At 30.6% G+C, this 16,835-nt stretch overlaps 1 protein-coding gene across 3 annotated transcripts; it reads right to left on the reverse strand.

Annotated features, from left to right (window-relative positions):
- Window positions 1-376: 376 nt before the first annotated feature.
- On the reverse strand, window positions 377-5,332 carry LOC108476170 (protein tesmin/TSO1-like CXC 2). 3 transcript variants are annotated; one of them, XM_017778291.2, is made up of 10 exons: window positions 4,681-5,332; window positions 3,615-3,775; window positions 2,834-3,515; window positions 2,044-2,489; window positions 1,892-1,966; window positions 1,599-1,779; window positions 1,425-1,520; window positions 1,273-1,339; window positions 1,005-1,164; window positions 377-917 (listed from the first exon to the last, which is right to left on the reverse strand). In XM_017778291.2, exons 1-10 carry the CDS (start codon window positions 4,732-4,734, stop codon window positions 572-574), a joined length of 2,268 nt encoding a protein of 755 aa, XP_017633780.1. In that variant the 5' UTR covers window positions 4,735-5,332; the 3' UTR covers window positions 377-571. The 3 variants fall into 3 exon arrangements, with proteins under 3 accessions (XP_017633780.1, XP_017633781.1, XP_052881963.1); XM_017778292.2 differs by lacking the exon at window positions 4,681-5,332 and adding an exon at window positions 4,579-4,680; XM_053026003.1 differs by lacking the exon at window positions 3,615-3,775.
- Window positions 5,333-16,835: the final 11,503 nt, after the last annotated feature.

Raw genomic sequence — 16,835 nt, forward strand, 5'->3', positions numbered from 1 at the left:
TTAGAATTCAAAATCTCGAATCTCAAACCTCAAACTTTGAACCCTAAACCCAACATTGAACTTGAGTTCAGGTTTCGAGTTTGGGATTCAAAGTAAAAAAATTACCAAAATTATATATCAATGACATGAAAAAAAATTATTGAAATGTCATGAAATAATTGAAAATAAACCATAGATGATATGTGTTTTAAAAGTTTGAATTTATATCTTTTTAAGAGTGTAACGTATCTTATCACAATGAATTATCAATTTGTTAATTTTATTAGTGATTATCAAAGTGACCAAAATCAAAATTTAATTTGAATGATTCTTTTAGCCAAATTTTTTCTTTCCAAACAAGAATAATAAAAGAGAGGAGTTAAGAACAATAATGAAATTTACAAAATTGAGGTTGGACATTAAAATAAAGATACAACATTCCATATTATACAAGGAGAAGTTGAACATTATGGAAGCAAAGATGTAACAAGTTTATTACACAGATACAGCCTAACTGCAAATGCCTCTCTAACATACAATGATTTTTAAAGAATTTCATCTGAACTTTGTGGAAACTGGAAAGTTCCCATTTTTAATGCTTAGGAGTAAGGGAAGGAAATGAGGGTATTGACTGCAATATTAACTTCCGGCCACTCCGACCACCAGGGGTTGACCCTAACTCACATTGAGGAGGAGAGATCCTCTTACTGTTGGGGGACGAAGTCTTAATCCCAGTTCCGGGAGACGAATTGCCTCGTAGAATCTCGGGTGTTTCATCTTCAGCAATAGTTTGGAAATGCTTTTCGATAATGTTTTGAGGTCGAATAATGCTAGGCTTGCCATATCTTTGACCAGTATACAGTGCGGAAGATGATCCGATGGCAATGAAGGACCGTGGAGGTTTGCTCTTTGATGAAAATGGCAGTTGGACCAAAGGTCTGTGCAGAGAAATATTATTGAATTTATAGCAACAATGGATATTGATTTTATCATTGAAACAACTTGAAAAAGTTCAAGGAAGGAACCTGCAAAGTTGTAGTGGAGTTGTTGGGAGAGCAGAAGCTGGATTTTGCTCTTCATTATTTAAGATGTCGGGCTTTTCGAAGTTTTTGTCCAGTGCATTCTTTTCAGAAGGATCCGTTTCTTCTTCTCCTGGCTCCCCGTCGGTTTCCATGATAGCAGATCCTGCGTTTCAAAGCAATCAAGTGAGTAAGAACTTGAATAATGTCGAACGGTCAATAATAAAACGTTAAATAGATTCAATAATCATGCAAGCTAAAGGCACACAGTTACCATCCTTCCGACCGAATGCATTCTTACACCCTTCACATCTGCAGTTGATGGAACAGCCAACACCGCCCTTGAAGACGACAAAAATCGAGTTCTAAATCAGTTTATGTAGGACAACATAACAACATAAGCAGAGAGGTTTTTCTGCGGAAAACCTGAAAGCATTCACAATATTTCTTCAGGCAATTTGATTTCTTGCAGTTGCATCCTCGTTTATGTCGAGCTGAAGCTGGTGTTGTGATCAAGTCATCCTGCAAGAATAAATGGCATTATATATAGCAACTTGTGGTTAACCAACTAGATAGGGAAGTGTCAGAGTTATTATGTACCCCGACTTCAGGTACTGAATCAGAGGTCCTGATCACTTTGGGAGCAAATGCAAGTGGGTTTCGAGACTCAATTTGCTTGCGTGTTGCAAGTACAGTATCTTCATGGATAGGCTTATTAAAGCAGTCTTGACACGAACACGGTTCGATGCAGTATACACCGGCAGCAAAGCATTCACAGTAGCTGAAAATGAAGGTTATAATGTCAAATGAGTACATCAATGAAAAATCCAAAAAACCCCAGTAAGATCACAGAGGTAAGCTGGAATACGAAGAAGCAAGCTAGAGGAACTTACAGTTTCAGACACTTTGACTTCTTGCAGTTGCATCGTTTACAGGACTCACCCTCTCCAGCTTGTTCTAATCTCCTTCTGAAAATCCGTAAAATAATGATGAACAAAACAAAAACAAATACTCCAATCAACTACGTACTGTCAAGTTCTCATACCTCTTCTTTTTGGGACTATTTTGATTGAACTCTTCATTAACTAAATAGGCAGATGCCTGAGAAGCATCTTCTGCAAGTTGAACCCCATTTTCAACAGCATCAGATTCTCTTTCAGTTGAGGCTGAAGGCAAAGATTCATAAGCAGTTTCTGCACCGCCTGTGCAGGGTGAATTCAAGCTAGGGAAACTTAGCTTTTGTGTCCCAGAAGATAAAGTTTCGAGCTTCATATTCTTGTTATCCCTTGAGGCTATTGCAAGAGCATTTAGGTGCAAACCAATTCCGGGTACAATGCAACTTGGGGAATCACTGTCAGGCTTACCGGGCACCAATTTGTTATCTGTAGAAGAGTTGGTAGTTGAACCGCCATCTAAGTTCTTCCTCCGAGCTGCCAGCATCTCAAAGTCTAAACAGCGCCGCCTGAACCCACGATGCAAATTAGAATCGGGCTGTGAACAAACATATAAAAGCATTGTCAGTAAAAGCCTATCAAGAGAGAGAAATTTCATGTTAATTCTCAGGAGAATTAAAATATCGAATTGTTGCATAAACAACCAAAGAAAGAAATCCCTGTAATAATGGAATGACCGATCAATATGGGTTAGTGCAGGTGATAAGTAAGAGTGTCTACATTGTTATTACTATAACATGACGTGAAGAAAAAACTCGTCATACTGCACCTAGCAAAAGAACTAACATGTTTAAAGCTTTTCTATGTCTCTACAACTCATGGTGCAGAAATTGCTCTATACACTTGAGCTCACTGAATGTTGTTAATTACAGCATCTTTTACCTTAAAAGAATATGGGGCTGACATGCGAGTTTCCATGTAATCAGTCAGACTGCCAGATATGAAGTTAGTCACACTAACGACCTTAAAACTTTCATTCACAGGGTTCATCTCGTTCATATCTCCGGCTCCTTCAGTTTGATCTTTATACTTGTCCAAATCAACAGTAGTTTGGCATGCCTCATTGATATCATCTTGTGAGAACTGAGAAATAAGAACACTAGGGTCCAAAGATTTCTGAATGACACCCCTAAAAGCCTCCGAATCATTGGGGGAATTAAAAATCAATAAGTCAGATGTATCAGAAATCAAACTCTCCCACTCAGATCCTATAGTATCCCTTTTTTGCTCAACCTGGAAAGTGTCCCGTATTTCCACTCTGTCAGATAAGCCTTTTTCAGAGGTTTCTTGAACAAATGGAACAATTGCGAGAGATGTGTCTGAGACACAAGTTGTCTTGATAACAGAAGGTGTTGCATCACAGTCGGGGCTACCGCAATCATACTTTAAGGTTTGTGGCAGCCCAATTGCAATCCTTGAAGTTTCATTAGGCATCTCAAAAGAAGTCTCACCCAGGGAAACTCCTTGATCAAAATTCTCCTGTGCATCCGCACCTGCCTCCTCATTTGTACTAACTTTAGTCCCATCTGCAGAAGACAACTCGGGTTTCAATGGCTCTGTATAGCTATGCCAGCAAAGAAAGAATAGTTAGCATAGACTAAAAAAGGAGAAAATAAGGCATGAAATCAAACAATCAAGAATGTATAAAATAGTAGTTCATTACGTTTTCAGGAATCTAGATTCCTTGTGAGAGCTGACATGGGGTGAAGTGAAAATAGACGGAAGCGATGCGAAGCTAAGCGGGTTGAACGTCTGTGTAACATGTACGGATTTGACTGGTTTGATGGGGGAAAGGCTGTTGATGTAGTTAAAGACTGGGGAATCCTGGGAAAAAAATGTTACAAAATTAATATCAGAAGCTTAACTAATCAAGTTCTAAAATATTTCCCTTAAAACATCATTTGACCCAAACCAAATGCTTATCTGAAATCCAAAGGTTTTACAACATAGATGAATACAACAGCAGGGAAGTGACAAATCTATGCTGCTGCAATAGCAAATCTTTTCAAATCTCTTAAAAAAAAACTAACAATTGGTTCAAATCAGGACCAAAATTATGATTTCCAGAGAGAAAGAGAGAGACTTTCAGCGGAAAAAGAAGACAATTCTGCCATGGACAATTAAGAAAATTTCAGTGAGTAAAAAACAAAAGCAAAGCAAAGCATAGATGTAAATAATGGATCTTCAATGTATTGTTTACATAAATTTTGGCCTTAATCTGAGGAAGAACAAGAATAAAAAAAGCAGTGACTAAAAATTTCGACTGAATTCAGTACAATGTCCGCGAGCCAAGAGAAAAAACAAATTAACATAAAAGAAGACTTAAAAAAGGAAGCCTAGAAAGATGAGTTGAAGAAAAAAAGAGAGTAAATCATTAAAAAAAAAAACTCAATTGTAAGCCCTATCATTAAACACACCAAAAGCAGGGAAAAAAAACCCTGAAATCAGAAGGCAAAAAAAACAGTGTCAAAAACTTGAATTCCACCCAGAGATCTAATTCACATGAAAGTAAACAATTCAACCCCCCCCCCCCCCAACACACACACACACTCAGTAAGACTATCAACCAATAGAATGGAATTTTAGGAAACAAAATTGAAAATCCATAAAGATGAAGATCAACTCACTCATAGAGACCAAAATCCAAACACATGCAGCGCATCAGAAAAACCAAAACCAAACAGAAGGGCTTCCCCCAAATAGATCAAATAGTTGAAGAAAATCACTACCTCGAACTTAGAAAGTGAGGAACTAATCTGGGTCTTCTCTGGGGTATCCATCATTTCCACAGAAGAAAAGAAAAGAAAACTCCTCCCTCTCACAAAAACTGTTTGAAAATGGTCCCTCTTTTTTTTCTATCAATCTGCTTTAACTCCCAAGCTAATAAGAAAGATACAAAGAACACCAAGAAGAAGCGGGAAAATTGGGATAGCTTGGGATTTTTCTCGTAGACAGAGACAGTGATATTGGAATGTAAAAAAAAAAAAAAAAAACCCCAAAATTTAGATTTGCTTAGATTACAATTTACAGCCAAAGGCAAAAGAGATAGAGAGAAAAAGAAAGAGAAAGAGGCCCACTTTTGTCTACAGATGTCCTAACATTTCCATTGCTAAAACTCCGAAATTTTTTTTCTCTTCACTTTAACACTATAATAAAGTAAAAGAAACATCATTCTACGGAGTCGTTCATGTTCCTTTCTTTGCCCTTCCACTCACTACTTTTTTTACTGGATTTTTCGATACTATTTATAATCTTTCTTCTTTTTTGTTTTCTCTTTCATTGTCTTTCTCTTCTTCTTCTTCTTCTTTTCTATTCGTTTTGGAGGGAAAACAAATTGATGAAGGAAAAAAAAAATGTATGAGCTTTTACTTTACCGTAATGGTTGGATTTGGTATGGTATAAAAAATAATAAGGGTTAATATCAATTCTACTCCCTAAATTTAGCAGTTAGATCCACTTTGGTCCTTGAATTTTTTTATTTTTTTAGCTAAAGTACCTAAACTTGGATTCCATCAAAATTTGATATGTGACACTCTAATACTGTGCCACATTATTATATCAAAAAATTTAAATTATTTATTTTATTTTCAAGTAATGATATGGCATAATCTTAAAATGTCACGTTATCAAATTTCTACATTTTTTAAGTTTACGGATCAAAATGGACTTAGTAGTCAAGTTTAGATACCAAAGTAGACAAAAAAAGTAAACGGTGCTATTTTTATTCGACAAGTAACCTTAAAATATTGACATAGGTCTTTTTTAAAAATATTTTATTATATTCCTACAAAATACTTGTCAACTCCTAACCCTGCTGCTAGTGAAGTCTAAAAATTCCACTGTATACCAAATAAATATAATATTTATCAACAAGAGCATAGCTAGGGGGTTGGCAAAGACCTGACCCTTTAAAATAGAAAATTTTTTATTTAAGTCCTTTAAAATTTTTAAAAAAATTAAATTAGTATAGGGAAAATTGCACTTTGGTCATCCCCTAAAAATGATAAATTTTGATTTAATCTTTTAAAAATTATAACGATATAAGTTATTAAAAGATTACATTTTTACTTCGTAAAAATTACAATTTAATTTTGACTCCCTAACAAAATTTTCTAGATTCACCATTGTTTACCAATACGATCATGTTTTATAATAATTTATCCTAATTAAAGTTATTTATAATGACGTGGCATTTACGCATTAACAATTTCTCGTATAATTGAAAAAACAATTTACACATTTTGGAAAAACGAATAAAAAAGAGGAAAATGTAATAATATTTATGAAACTGTTAAAAAAATCAAATTATTTAACAAAATTAACAAGAAAAATAATTTGACCTCTAAAATTAATCAAGTTATATCAGGACTAAATCCAAAATAACACATGATACAAGGACCTTTTATGGTATTAAACCATCGATTTTCAGTTTTTTTTTCTCGGACCTAGTAAATTTGATAACTTTGATGGTACTTTAAAAATCATATTTACAGCTTATTAACAGTTATATATATTTTTAATAATTTAATTACTGAGGGTTTTGTTGATAACAGTTAAAATTATTTATCGGTCCAATAAATTATTTAATTAATTATTTATATTAATGTATTAATTGTGTAAATATCAAATATCAAAGTATTGAAATCTTAAACATGAATATTAAAATTATTATATTAATTGTAATTAAATACATCGTTTTCCTAATTATGAAAATCCATTATTTATAATAAATATAGTAACTCACAACATTATTTATTATTATAAATAGTAATTTTGAAAATATGATAAAATCCTTTTTAATTACGGTATTATTTTTCTAGTAATAATAAATAAACAAAAGAATCTCATGTGATGGCCGATTTTAAAAGGTGTTTACTGCTTCAAGGTGTGGTATGGGTTTGAATCGTGTTAGTCACGTAGGGTGTTCGAGTTTTGCCCAATTATTGTAATTTATCAAAAAAATAAAAACAAAAAAAAAATCAATGAAATTTGTAATTGTTCACGTAATTATTATTTTTTGTTTGGATAAAAAAATAAAATTTTCAACTTTTTCTTAGATTGTAATTTATAAAATTGGTTGAAATTATTATTATTTTTTATATGCTGCATTTAACGAGAGGGGACCATTACCTTTATGGCTAACAATGTCGACATGCATATATATTATAAATACTGTATTACAAATTGGGATATTAATAAACTTAATCCTCAATGTTCACATTTTTTGTTAATTTAGTTTAAATTTGATTATTATCTTTCTAAAAGGAGTAAATCATTTTTTAACCGAAATTTTCACTAAAATAGTTGTTTTTTAATGATGTCAGTATGGTAAGTCACGTGACAGTTCATATGTAGTTCATGCTGGCATGATACTATTAATCTTATATGCCATGTTAATAAATGTCGAGTGTGCCTCGCATTTCCGGCCATTTTGTAGGCATTTGACGCAACGAGAATATAAGCAAATGTGACATTCCTACAAGGAAGCATGTGACGTCGCAAAGCAGCTGCGTATTTTCAGCAGGGTTACTTTTTCCAATTAAACTCTAATTATTCCAAAGACATTTCAATCAGGCCTCGAGAGAGTTTTAAGGGAATTTTGTAATTTAGTCAGAGAGCTTTTTATTCGTGTCAGGGTTTATTTTGAATTTTTCCATTAAAAGTTTTTCCATGTAAATTTGTGTGCCCAATTTTCTCTACTCCTATTTTCTCGTTGTTTATACGGGTTGATCCCTAACGATAAATAATTTAAAAAATATATTTAAAAGTTCATAAAAATTCAAAACGTTTGGGTCAATATTTTCATTAAAAAATACAACTCTTATTTTAAAGATTTATATCAAATTCGACTCTTTTTAAAAAGTTAAAGGTAAAATTTAGCTAAAAAAATAAGGACTAAATTGAAAAAATATATATAAACTAACTTTGTCATTTCGTATTTAAACTTATTAAGTTTTATAATTATTGTTTAAAAGAAAAAGTACCCATTTTAAATAATGAAAAGTGATTTACACAACACAATAATAGAAAAATTGTAGAAAATAAAACCCTATTTATTTTATTTAATGATATTAATTAGTAGAAATATTTAAGTAAAATAAATTTGTATTAATTGTGGGGCACTAACGTCCAAAAATCAATGAATTATGATCACCTATAAAATTAAAGGAATCCAATTAATCCAACCAAAAGTAATAATTAGCATGAAATTAATGTTTTCATCTGTAACAAATCATTAATTAAAATTACATAAATTAATTTTTTTGGTGAATTAATAAATTACAATAATAGGGTAAAGCCCGAACATCAAACGTGATTAAAATTCAAGTCATATCTAGAGCAGTGAACACCCTCGATTATCAGACCATCACATAAAATCTTAATTAATATTTTATTTTAATTTCTATTGTCATTATTAATATTGTTTTTATTATTAACGGCTGAAAGTAAAAGTTTAATGTGGATTAGGTTTAAGTTAGGGCTAAAGCAAAATTTCAATATTATATATGCCTAAACCTTAATTCTACATCTATGTCTATAATTTAGACCTCAAAATATCATACCTACTATGGAACCACTAATTCATTTTTTTAATTTTATTTTCAGGTAAAAGTATTATAGGGGTTTCTGAATTAGGAGTCGAGTTGTATTTTACTTTTTTACTTAAAAATGAGTAAATTAGTCCCTATATATTTATACTGTTAAAAATTTATGTAGTTGACGGAATAACCAAAAAGTGGCACATGACATACTATATTTATCTCATGCTGACGTATATGGGAATTTTAAGCACCCAACTTAAAGTTAATTGGCATTGCGAATAATACAAAATCGAATTGATACTCACGAAGACAAAAGAGGTTACAATTTTACAAACTCGAAAGGGTTATTGGGTCAGAAAATAGACAATAACAATAGAACAAAACTTGGGCGTTAAATACGATGTTAAGCATCCAACTTAAAGTTAATTGGCATCACAAATAATACAAAATCGAATTAATACTCACGAAGACAAAAGAGGTTATGATGTAACAAACTCGAAAGGGTTATTGGTCAGAAAATAGACAATAACAACAGAATACAACTTGGACGTTAAGTTCGATGTTAAGCATCAAACTTAAAATCAATTGGCACCAAGTTGAGGTATCCACAGTTAATAAAGAACGTAACTGTTGTGGAAACTACTTAACAAGAATTAGCAATAATAACATAGAGACGACCTTTACCTCTATCCCTTACTCTTAATATTGTCAATCTCAGACACCCATTTGACACAGGTTTGAACCGTGTTACTCCTATCTCCCACAATCGAACAAGTACCTAAAAATAGTTAAATTATCTACAATAAAATAGTAAAATTTCAGTTTGACCCATCAATAAATTATAATTTAATCAAACTCCTTTAGTAATTTTTTTTTTTACTTCACCACTAAAAAAACCTTAATATATTTTAAAAAATAATATATGATATTCTCTATCAATTGAATATCTTGGGGTGGAATATTAATATTGGCACGAGGAAACGATAATGGTGGAATTATGGTATGTCACGAGACAACATGGCTTCCCCGTGAGTAATCATAATGAAGAAAATTTCCATACTTTACTTATTTTATTACCAAACTAGAAATTATATTTTCTTACAAAAAAGTTAAATCGAATATAAATAGGGTAAATCACAAAAACAGTCACTTTTATTCACCTCAAATTACATTTTAGTCACTATGTTTGAAACGTTATCGTTTTGTTATGAAGCGGTCACTCAGCCGTTAAGTTTCATTACCTCCCTAACAGCAATCCTACATGGCAGTCCAAATGAGTTTTAAATGCCAACTTGGATATCCAACTTGGACGAGAATAGGTTTTTAATTAAATAAATTTAATTAATTACACATTGAATTAGAAATGAAAAACCGTTCGTCTCCTTTTTCTTTTAGTTTTTTTTTCCATTTTAATTGAAAAAATATTTTCATCCAAGTTGGCGTTTAAAAATCAAATTGAACTGTCACATAGGATTAGCGTTAGGGAGGGCAGAGTGCCTACTTTGTAACAAAACGATAACGTAACTGAATAAAATGTAACATTTCAAACATAAGTGACTAAAATATAATCTAAGGCAAATAAAAATAACTATTTTTATAGTTTACCCAATATAAAAATAAATAAAAAATTATGAATTTAAAATACAAAATCGAATTTAAAAAATAAAAATAAAAACCGAATTCCCTCATTGCTATCGTTTTTTTTTAGAAGGATTGAATTGAATTTTGGATTGAATTATCAGTATTCGAATTTGTTATTATTGTAAATGACTAAATGCAAAAGGGTCCAAAAAGGTAAAGACATAATCGTGAAAATGAAGGCAAAATTGCAAGCAAAGCAAAATGGCGCCCAAAATTTTGAAAAAGGGTTGGGTATTATTTATGTTACGTTGTTTGGTAAGGAATTCACCCCACCACATGGCCAAACATTTCACCACTCATGTCAATAGTACCCATATATTGACTAGATACCTTTTAAGCAGAGTATCTATTTCAACACTAGAGATGCCTCCAACAAATGTTCATGGCTTGGTTGGTCCACTTACCTCCATCTGTTTAATCCGTTTTGAATCGAGTTTGGGTTTAAGTTGTTTTATTGTTTATGAATAATAAATGTTTAAAAATTAATTTTATATTAATATTTATATATTTTTTTATACATAAAATTTAAGTAATTTTATGTTGATTGTGTTATAGCTCGATTGATATGTGCATTGTTATCAATGTAGGAGGACATGGGTTTGAGTGTGCTAAGGCGTATTATTCTCCTATTTATGAGTTAAGGAGGGGTTATGAGTAATTCTAAGTATTATGTGTGTGATGGTAAGGCACATTGTACTCTCAATGAGAGAATGTAAGTTCGAATCTTGGAGAAAACATAGTTAAGAGAGACCGTAAAATGGACATGCTTAGAATTTCTTTTAGAATCAAGCCTTAACCCAATCCAACCCATATGAATACCTTAACAATAAGTTGAGTTAGGTCGTAGAACGGTCTGATATTTAAATTATAGACCCAAATGAGGCTAAGCTCACCACTCTAAATAACTCATTTTATTATTTGAGAAATATTAAAAATATAGTTTTATTAATAATTTTTGTTGAGACAAATTTTTGAAAGGACTATTTATGTGTTAATGAAAGTGATCATTTCGGTTATCACTGCAGCAGATAACTTACTTGTGATATTTAAAGTTGGTAATTTTTAAAACAAAATCATTAGGTTATGATCGTTTATGATATTGTGGAAATATTCAAGTCCTTCTATAAAGATTAATCCATTTGGTGGAACATATCTTAAGGATTTGACCGGATCGAATCATTCATATCAGATCCCTTGGATCAAGGATGTTGGACAGGAACAAACTTTGATGACTAATCTCTAACCGTACAATTTACTTTGACCTTTATTATTGTATTGTATGAATGTTATTTTAGCTGCTTAGAATAATGGATTTAATCGTAATTGATCTCTAGTATGCTAGTATTTGATACACTTGTAATAGAGTATTGAGAGCACTTATTTGTTCACGATGGAACATATTTGTGAGTGCATTTAAGAGAGTAAACAAGTTTTGTTTACTACTTAAGTTCTCAGTAAAAGAACTTAGAGGTGAGTGATTTAGGTCTTTAAATACAAATGCTCTTAGGGGAATAACTTAGACTTGATTGATCTAAGTCTTTAAGTACCAAATTGAGGTTGCTATACCGGGGTATGATAAAACTTTAATCACTTGTTGTATCGAGATTAGATATATTGAATTTACTTACTAAATTAGACTCCATAAACATAAAAAACTGAACTGTATAAACAATCTCGTATATTCCACTTTTCTATTGCGTTGATTGTAGTTACAATTGAACATAATGATCACTTATTATTGAAGTGGAGAATAAACCCAAAATTTTCCTCTTATCATATATTTCAAGCATTTTTATTGTAAGCTACATGTATTAGATCAATGCATTCTTAAAAATTATTATATTGAGATAAAAGTAATATTTAGTTCCTTAATTTGGTCATTTTTAATTTAGTCCTTCGACATTTTTTGTTTCACATTAGTTTCTGAACTTGACAACTTTTTTCAATTGATCCATGTGACGATGTGGCATTCTAATATTGGACTACATCATCACCTAAAAAATATTTTTTATATAAAAAATAGGTTATAATATGGTATAATCATAGATCAGAATTGGGAAAAGCTGTCAAATTCAGGGACTAATGTTAACAAAAAAAAATTAGGGATCAAGTTGAGAAAAGTTGTCGAGAAATGTTGACTTATCCCTATAAAATTAGTTGATTGAATTATAAGTAGAATGGTAAAGAATTGGCATAAAGTCAATTTAGTCCTCAATATTTACATTTTTTTGTTAATTTGGTTCTTATTCTTTTTTTTTTTTATATAGCTAAACTTCATCTTCAACCTCTTAAAAAAAATGCCATATTTGACCATTAACATTTCAAAAAGAGTTGATTGTTGTTTTTTCAAGTGGAAACACTTATTAAAACATTAACTTTTTAAACACAACAACCCGCTTATCAAACCATATGTACTTTATGTTTTTTTATTTATTTTATGAACTTTTTTTTTATAATTTGTATATTTTTAAATTATTTGTCGGTGTGGGATATAAGATAAATAGTATCATGTCAACATAAAGTACACATGAATTGTCACACGAGTTGTCACGCCAACATGGTTTAAAAATTAATATTTTAGTCTGTATCTCCATTAAAAAAGAAGTTTTAACTCTTTTTTTTTTAAGTTGAGGGCTAAATCTAACAAAAAAAAAAAAAGAGTCAAATTAACAAAAAAAAAATATTAAGAGCTAAAATTAACATTATACATTTCTTTGATATTGAATCTTCAATTCACCTTAATTTCGAAAAAAATTTACCATCCTAAGATGAATATGAAGATTGATTACATAGGTAAACGAAATAATAAGTTGAGTGATGACAAGAAGCTCCATTATCAAGAAGTGAACAAACCTTAATTTCCACATGGTGTTTCAATTTCACAAATATATATATATATATATATATATATATATATATATTATCATTTGTGTGGATTTTGGTAATGGGTGTTATTTGAAACATTGTTTAATATATATTAAAAGTTATCAAATTAACCATTAGCCTTTGTCATTTGTATTAAATATTGTTATTATCATTATTAATAATAATTTAAGTAATCACATACCTTTTAGTATAATACAAAAAGAAGAAATCACATACTAAAATCTAAACCTAAAATATTAAATATCAAGTTATCATATAAAACCAAACTAAAATACGCCTCTATAATGATATTAGTTATTCATTAATTCGTAAATAGAAGGATAATACAATTCAATAAACTCGAACTTACGTCTTCTTACATTGACAATAATTCTCTTACTAATAGAAGGAAGTGTTCAGTCATTTATTAGACAACATTAACTAAAAGACATCATAAGGTTTCACATGAAATGATTCACCCATCATGACACGTGTATGGTCTTGATCGACTCTCTTGCAAGAATGGTTGGAGAAGATAAAATGTCAAAAGTTTGGGACTAAAAGACTTCATGCTGCCTATTTTTCATCCAAGTCAACTTTTTTTTTTAGTGCTTTTAGCAAAGCTTTTGTAGAGGCATTATTGGACTGAAATGGCTTTGGGAAATGGGGTGTGGTCACCTTCATTAGGAAAAAAACCTCAAAATGTTGGGGTAAATTAAATCCAGGTCATTAATAATTAATAAATTTATGTTTTGATCGTTAAATTTTAAAAATTTATAAAATAGTTAATGATCTATTTGAAAGTTTTTATTTAAGTTATTGGGTTGTTAAGTTTTTATTTTTTAAGTCTAGCTGGCAAGCTCCAACCGACAATTCAACAATCGATATAATGGATTAGTACCTATTAACGAGTAGAAGAACATACCTTAAATCCAAGTCAATCTGATGATTAATGTCGGAGATTGGAGGAGAAAGCTGTTTGGGTTTTGGTTCGTACATTCATGATGTTTAAAGTCGTTTTAAGGAAAAAAAATGAATTGTAGAAGAGAACAAGAATAAGAGTTTTCGATTGGTGTAGGCTGTGCGAATAGAGAAGGTCATACAACGATGATTTTAACAGTTCAGTGACTTAAATGAAAACTTTCAAATAATTCAATGATCATTTTGTAGATTTTTAAAGTTAAATGACCAAAAAGTAAACTTACTAATAATTTAGAAACATTAAGTGTAGTTTACCTATAATCATCAAACGAGGAAGAGAAGGAGTTTGTTTAATGTATTGAAAATAATAAATAAAATTATCAAATTTATTTTATATTGGTGAGGGATTTTCGACTCTTTCACTCGGATCTAACGAATCTCTCAACATATTTGATATTATCTTCAATAAAAGTTTTATCTTTCGTCTGTGTTGAAAGTTTGAGTACTTAAAGAGATGATGGTAACAGACTCGCAGAGCGGTAGCACCTCACCCACCAAGGAAATCTCATATTTGCTCTTGATGAGATTTGAACCCATAACCTATAGCATTTAGGGCATTGTAGAATAATATGCTATAACTTAAGTGCATTGTATTGTGACAAGAGGATCTCCTTTAATGAACCCAACATCGTCGTCTCTTTAAGATGCCTCATCAAACACTTGAACCTTTGATGAAAATGAGAGACAAAAACTTTTACCGAAGATAATATCCCAAATCTTCGCAAACTTTTAAAAAAAAAAATTGAAAACCCATCGAAAAATATAATTATAAATTATATTAAAATATGATCAAAAAACCACAAAATGCAATAATGATATGCTAAACAACAGCCATACATTTCCCATTTGTTTTTTGCTTTCCCAATTCACCCAAAATTCCTTGCCATCAAACTTCATGCCTAAATCATTGTGTCGACTCCTCCATGCTTGCTTTACCACGTGCTCCATCAACAACCGAGACAATATATCACTAATTTTCAGGGCAAAAAATATAATTTGTACTATGTATTGAGAGTGGTGTAACTCATCGATCGGGTTTCAACTCATTTGAAAATTATTAAAAAATATATAAATTCAATTTTTTTAAACCGTCAATTTCACCATTTTAATCAAAACACGATATGATTTTTATGTTAATTTTTAATAAATATATGGGCGAAAACGAAGTCAGGGGTAGACAAGATCTTACCTCGCTAAAATGAAATCGAATTTTTATTCGGTATATTATATATAAAAAATAGATTTAAATTTAAATACACATTATAAGTACAATTAATTATAAAATTAAAAAAATCCATGTATTAAAATATAAAACTGTGCAAATCAACCTCTTCTATTGTACTGTGTTCATAGGTATCTTTGGTATCTAGGAATAAGCAAAAGTATTGAAGGTCTATTTCTAAATGTCAGATTGTGGATTGATAGAATAATTAAAAGCCTCTAATTAGCTGACTAATTACATGGGACTTAGTTATTAATTAATTAATTAATTAATCCCTGGATGCTTTTGCTGTAAGAAAGTGAACAGAGGAAAAGTCAGCACTGGTTTAAAATAAAATAAAGTAATAATATTGGAAACTCTCTGTCAATTCCTTCTGAAAATGATCCATGGCATGTCTGGACAAAGTATTTTCTTACAGGATAATTATTAGATCCTGTTTGGTGGGTCAATGTAATAAAAAAAGACTTAAATTTTTTTATCTGGGTTTTGGGAATCTATCTTTTGATGCTTTTAATGGTTTTTAAGAATTAGGGTGGGTTTTTATTTTTGGTTTATTTCATGTTATTTTGCATGTTGAAATTTTCCTATTTGACAAGCATGTAAGTTAAGCCATTGCAGGCTTACTTTCCCATTGGTAAACAGTTCATCAATTCAATGATATAAGTTTTTAATTCGATTAGTATGAGTATTATTGTTAATATAGAAGAATGTGGGTTCGAATGTGTTGAAACGTATTATCTTTTTATTTACGAATTGAGTAAGGGTTATGGATAATTTTAAACGTTGTGTCAGAAAGAACAAATATAGTCAAAACTTATATATTATATTTTTTAAAATTTGAAGGCGATTAAGGATTATATATATATATATTATACACACTGACCATGAACAGGTAGAAGAGGAGGACCAACTTTTACTAGTGCAAACCAACTACATTAAACCTAGTTGACTTTGTGGATGTCACTGTGGAAGCAAATTCAATGTTATATCTAACCTTGACTTACATTCATGGCTAGGGTTTCTTAGAAGAATGATATATATATATTTATATATATATATATTAGATTATGTGATAATTAGCAGGTAGATATAAGTTATAATTATATCAATAGCTTAAATTAAAATCAATCATTATAAGTATTGTATTGTCATAAGACTACTCATCTGAATAAATTTGAATCAAATCTACACATAATACAAAATACGTGAAAGATAAAATCAATTCAATCACTTGACCTGAAAATCGAATCGGTTTCGACATTTGTTATTTATTTATTTATTTATTATTATTGATATTTGAGTTTTTAATAAGTGATGAAGGAGAATAAATTGGCTGCCACAATTCATTCAAGGGTGATAACATATTGGACCACGAAGTCATATTGTTGGTCCAATTCCTAGCAATGAGAGCCCACGGGTTCAACTGATTTGGACCTCTCCAATTTGACATTCACTCAAAAGGCTTTTTAAATATATATTTTTTAAGTAGACCTGTTCGAAAGTCGGGTTATTCTTATATTTGTATGCTTGATTGATATTTGACGATGTTTAAACAATAATATTTTGTTCGACAAAACAAGTTTAGAAGAAAACAATAGATTGGTTTAAATACGGGTTAGGATTTTTCTTTAAA

The sequence above is a fragment of the Gossypium arboreum genome, chromosome 3, assembly GCF_025698485.1.
Source record: "Gossypium arboreum isolate Shixiya-1 chromosome 3, ASM2569848v2, whole genome shotgun sequence".
Lineage (NCBI taxonomy): Eukaryota > Viridiplantae > Streptophyta > Magnoliopsida > Malvales > Malvaceae > Gossypium > Gossypium arboreum.

Excerpts from the sequence above, each read along its gene's own strand:
- LOC108476170 (XM_017778291.2), bottom strand. The coding sequence starts at position 4,734 with ATGATGGATACCCCAGAGAAGACCCAGATTAGTTCCTCACTTTCTAAG. Across the intron at positions 3,776-4,680 it reads CCTCACTTTCTAAGTTCGAG|GATTCCCCAGTCTTTAACTA; the intron begins GTAGTGATTTTC and ends TTTTTTTCCCAG. Across the intron at positions 1,780-1,891 it reads AAGTCAAAGTGTCTGAAACT|CTACTGTGAATGCTTTGCTG; the intron begins GTAAGTTCCTCT and ends CTTCATTTTCAG.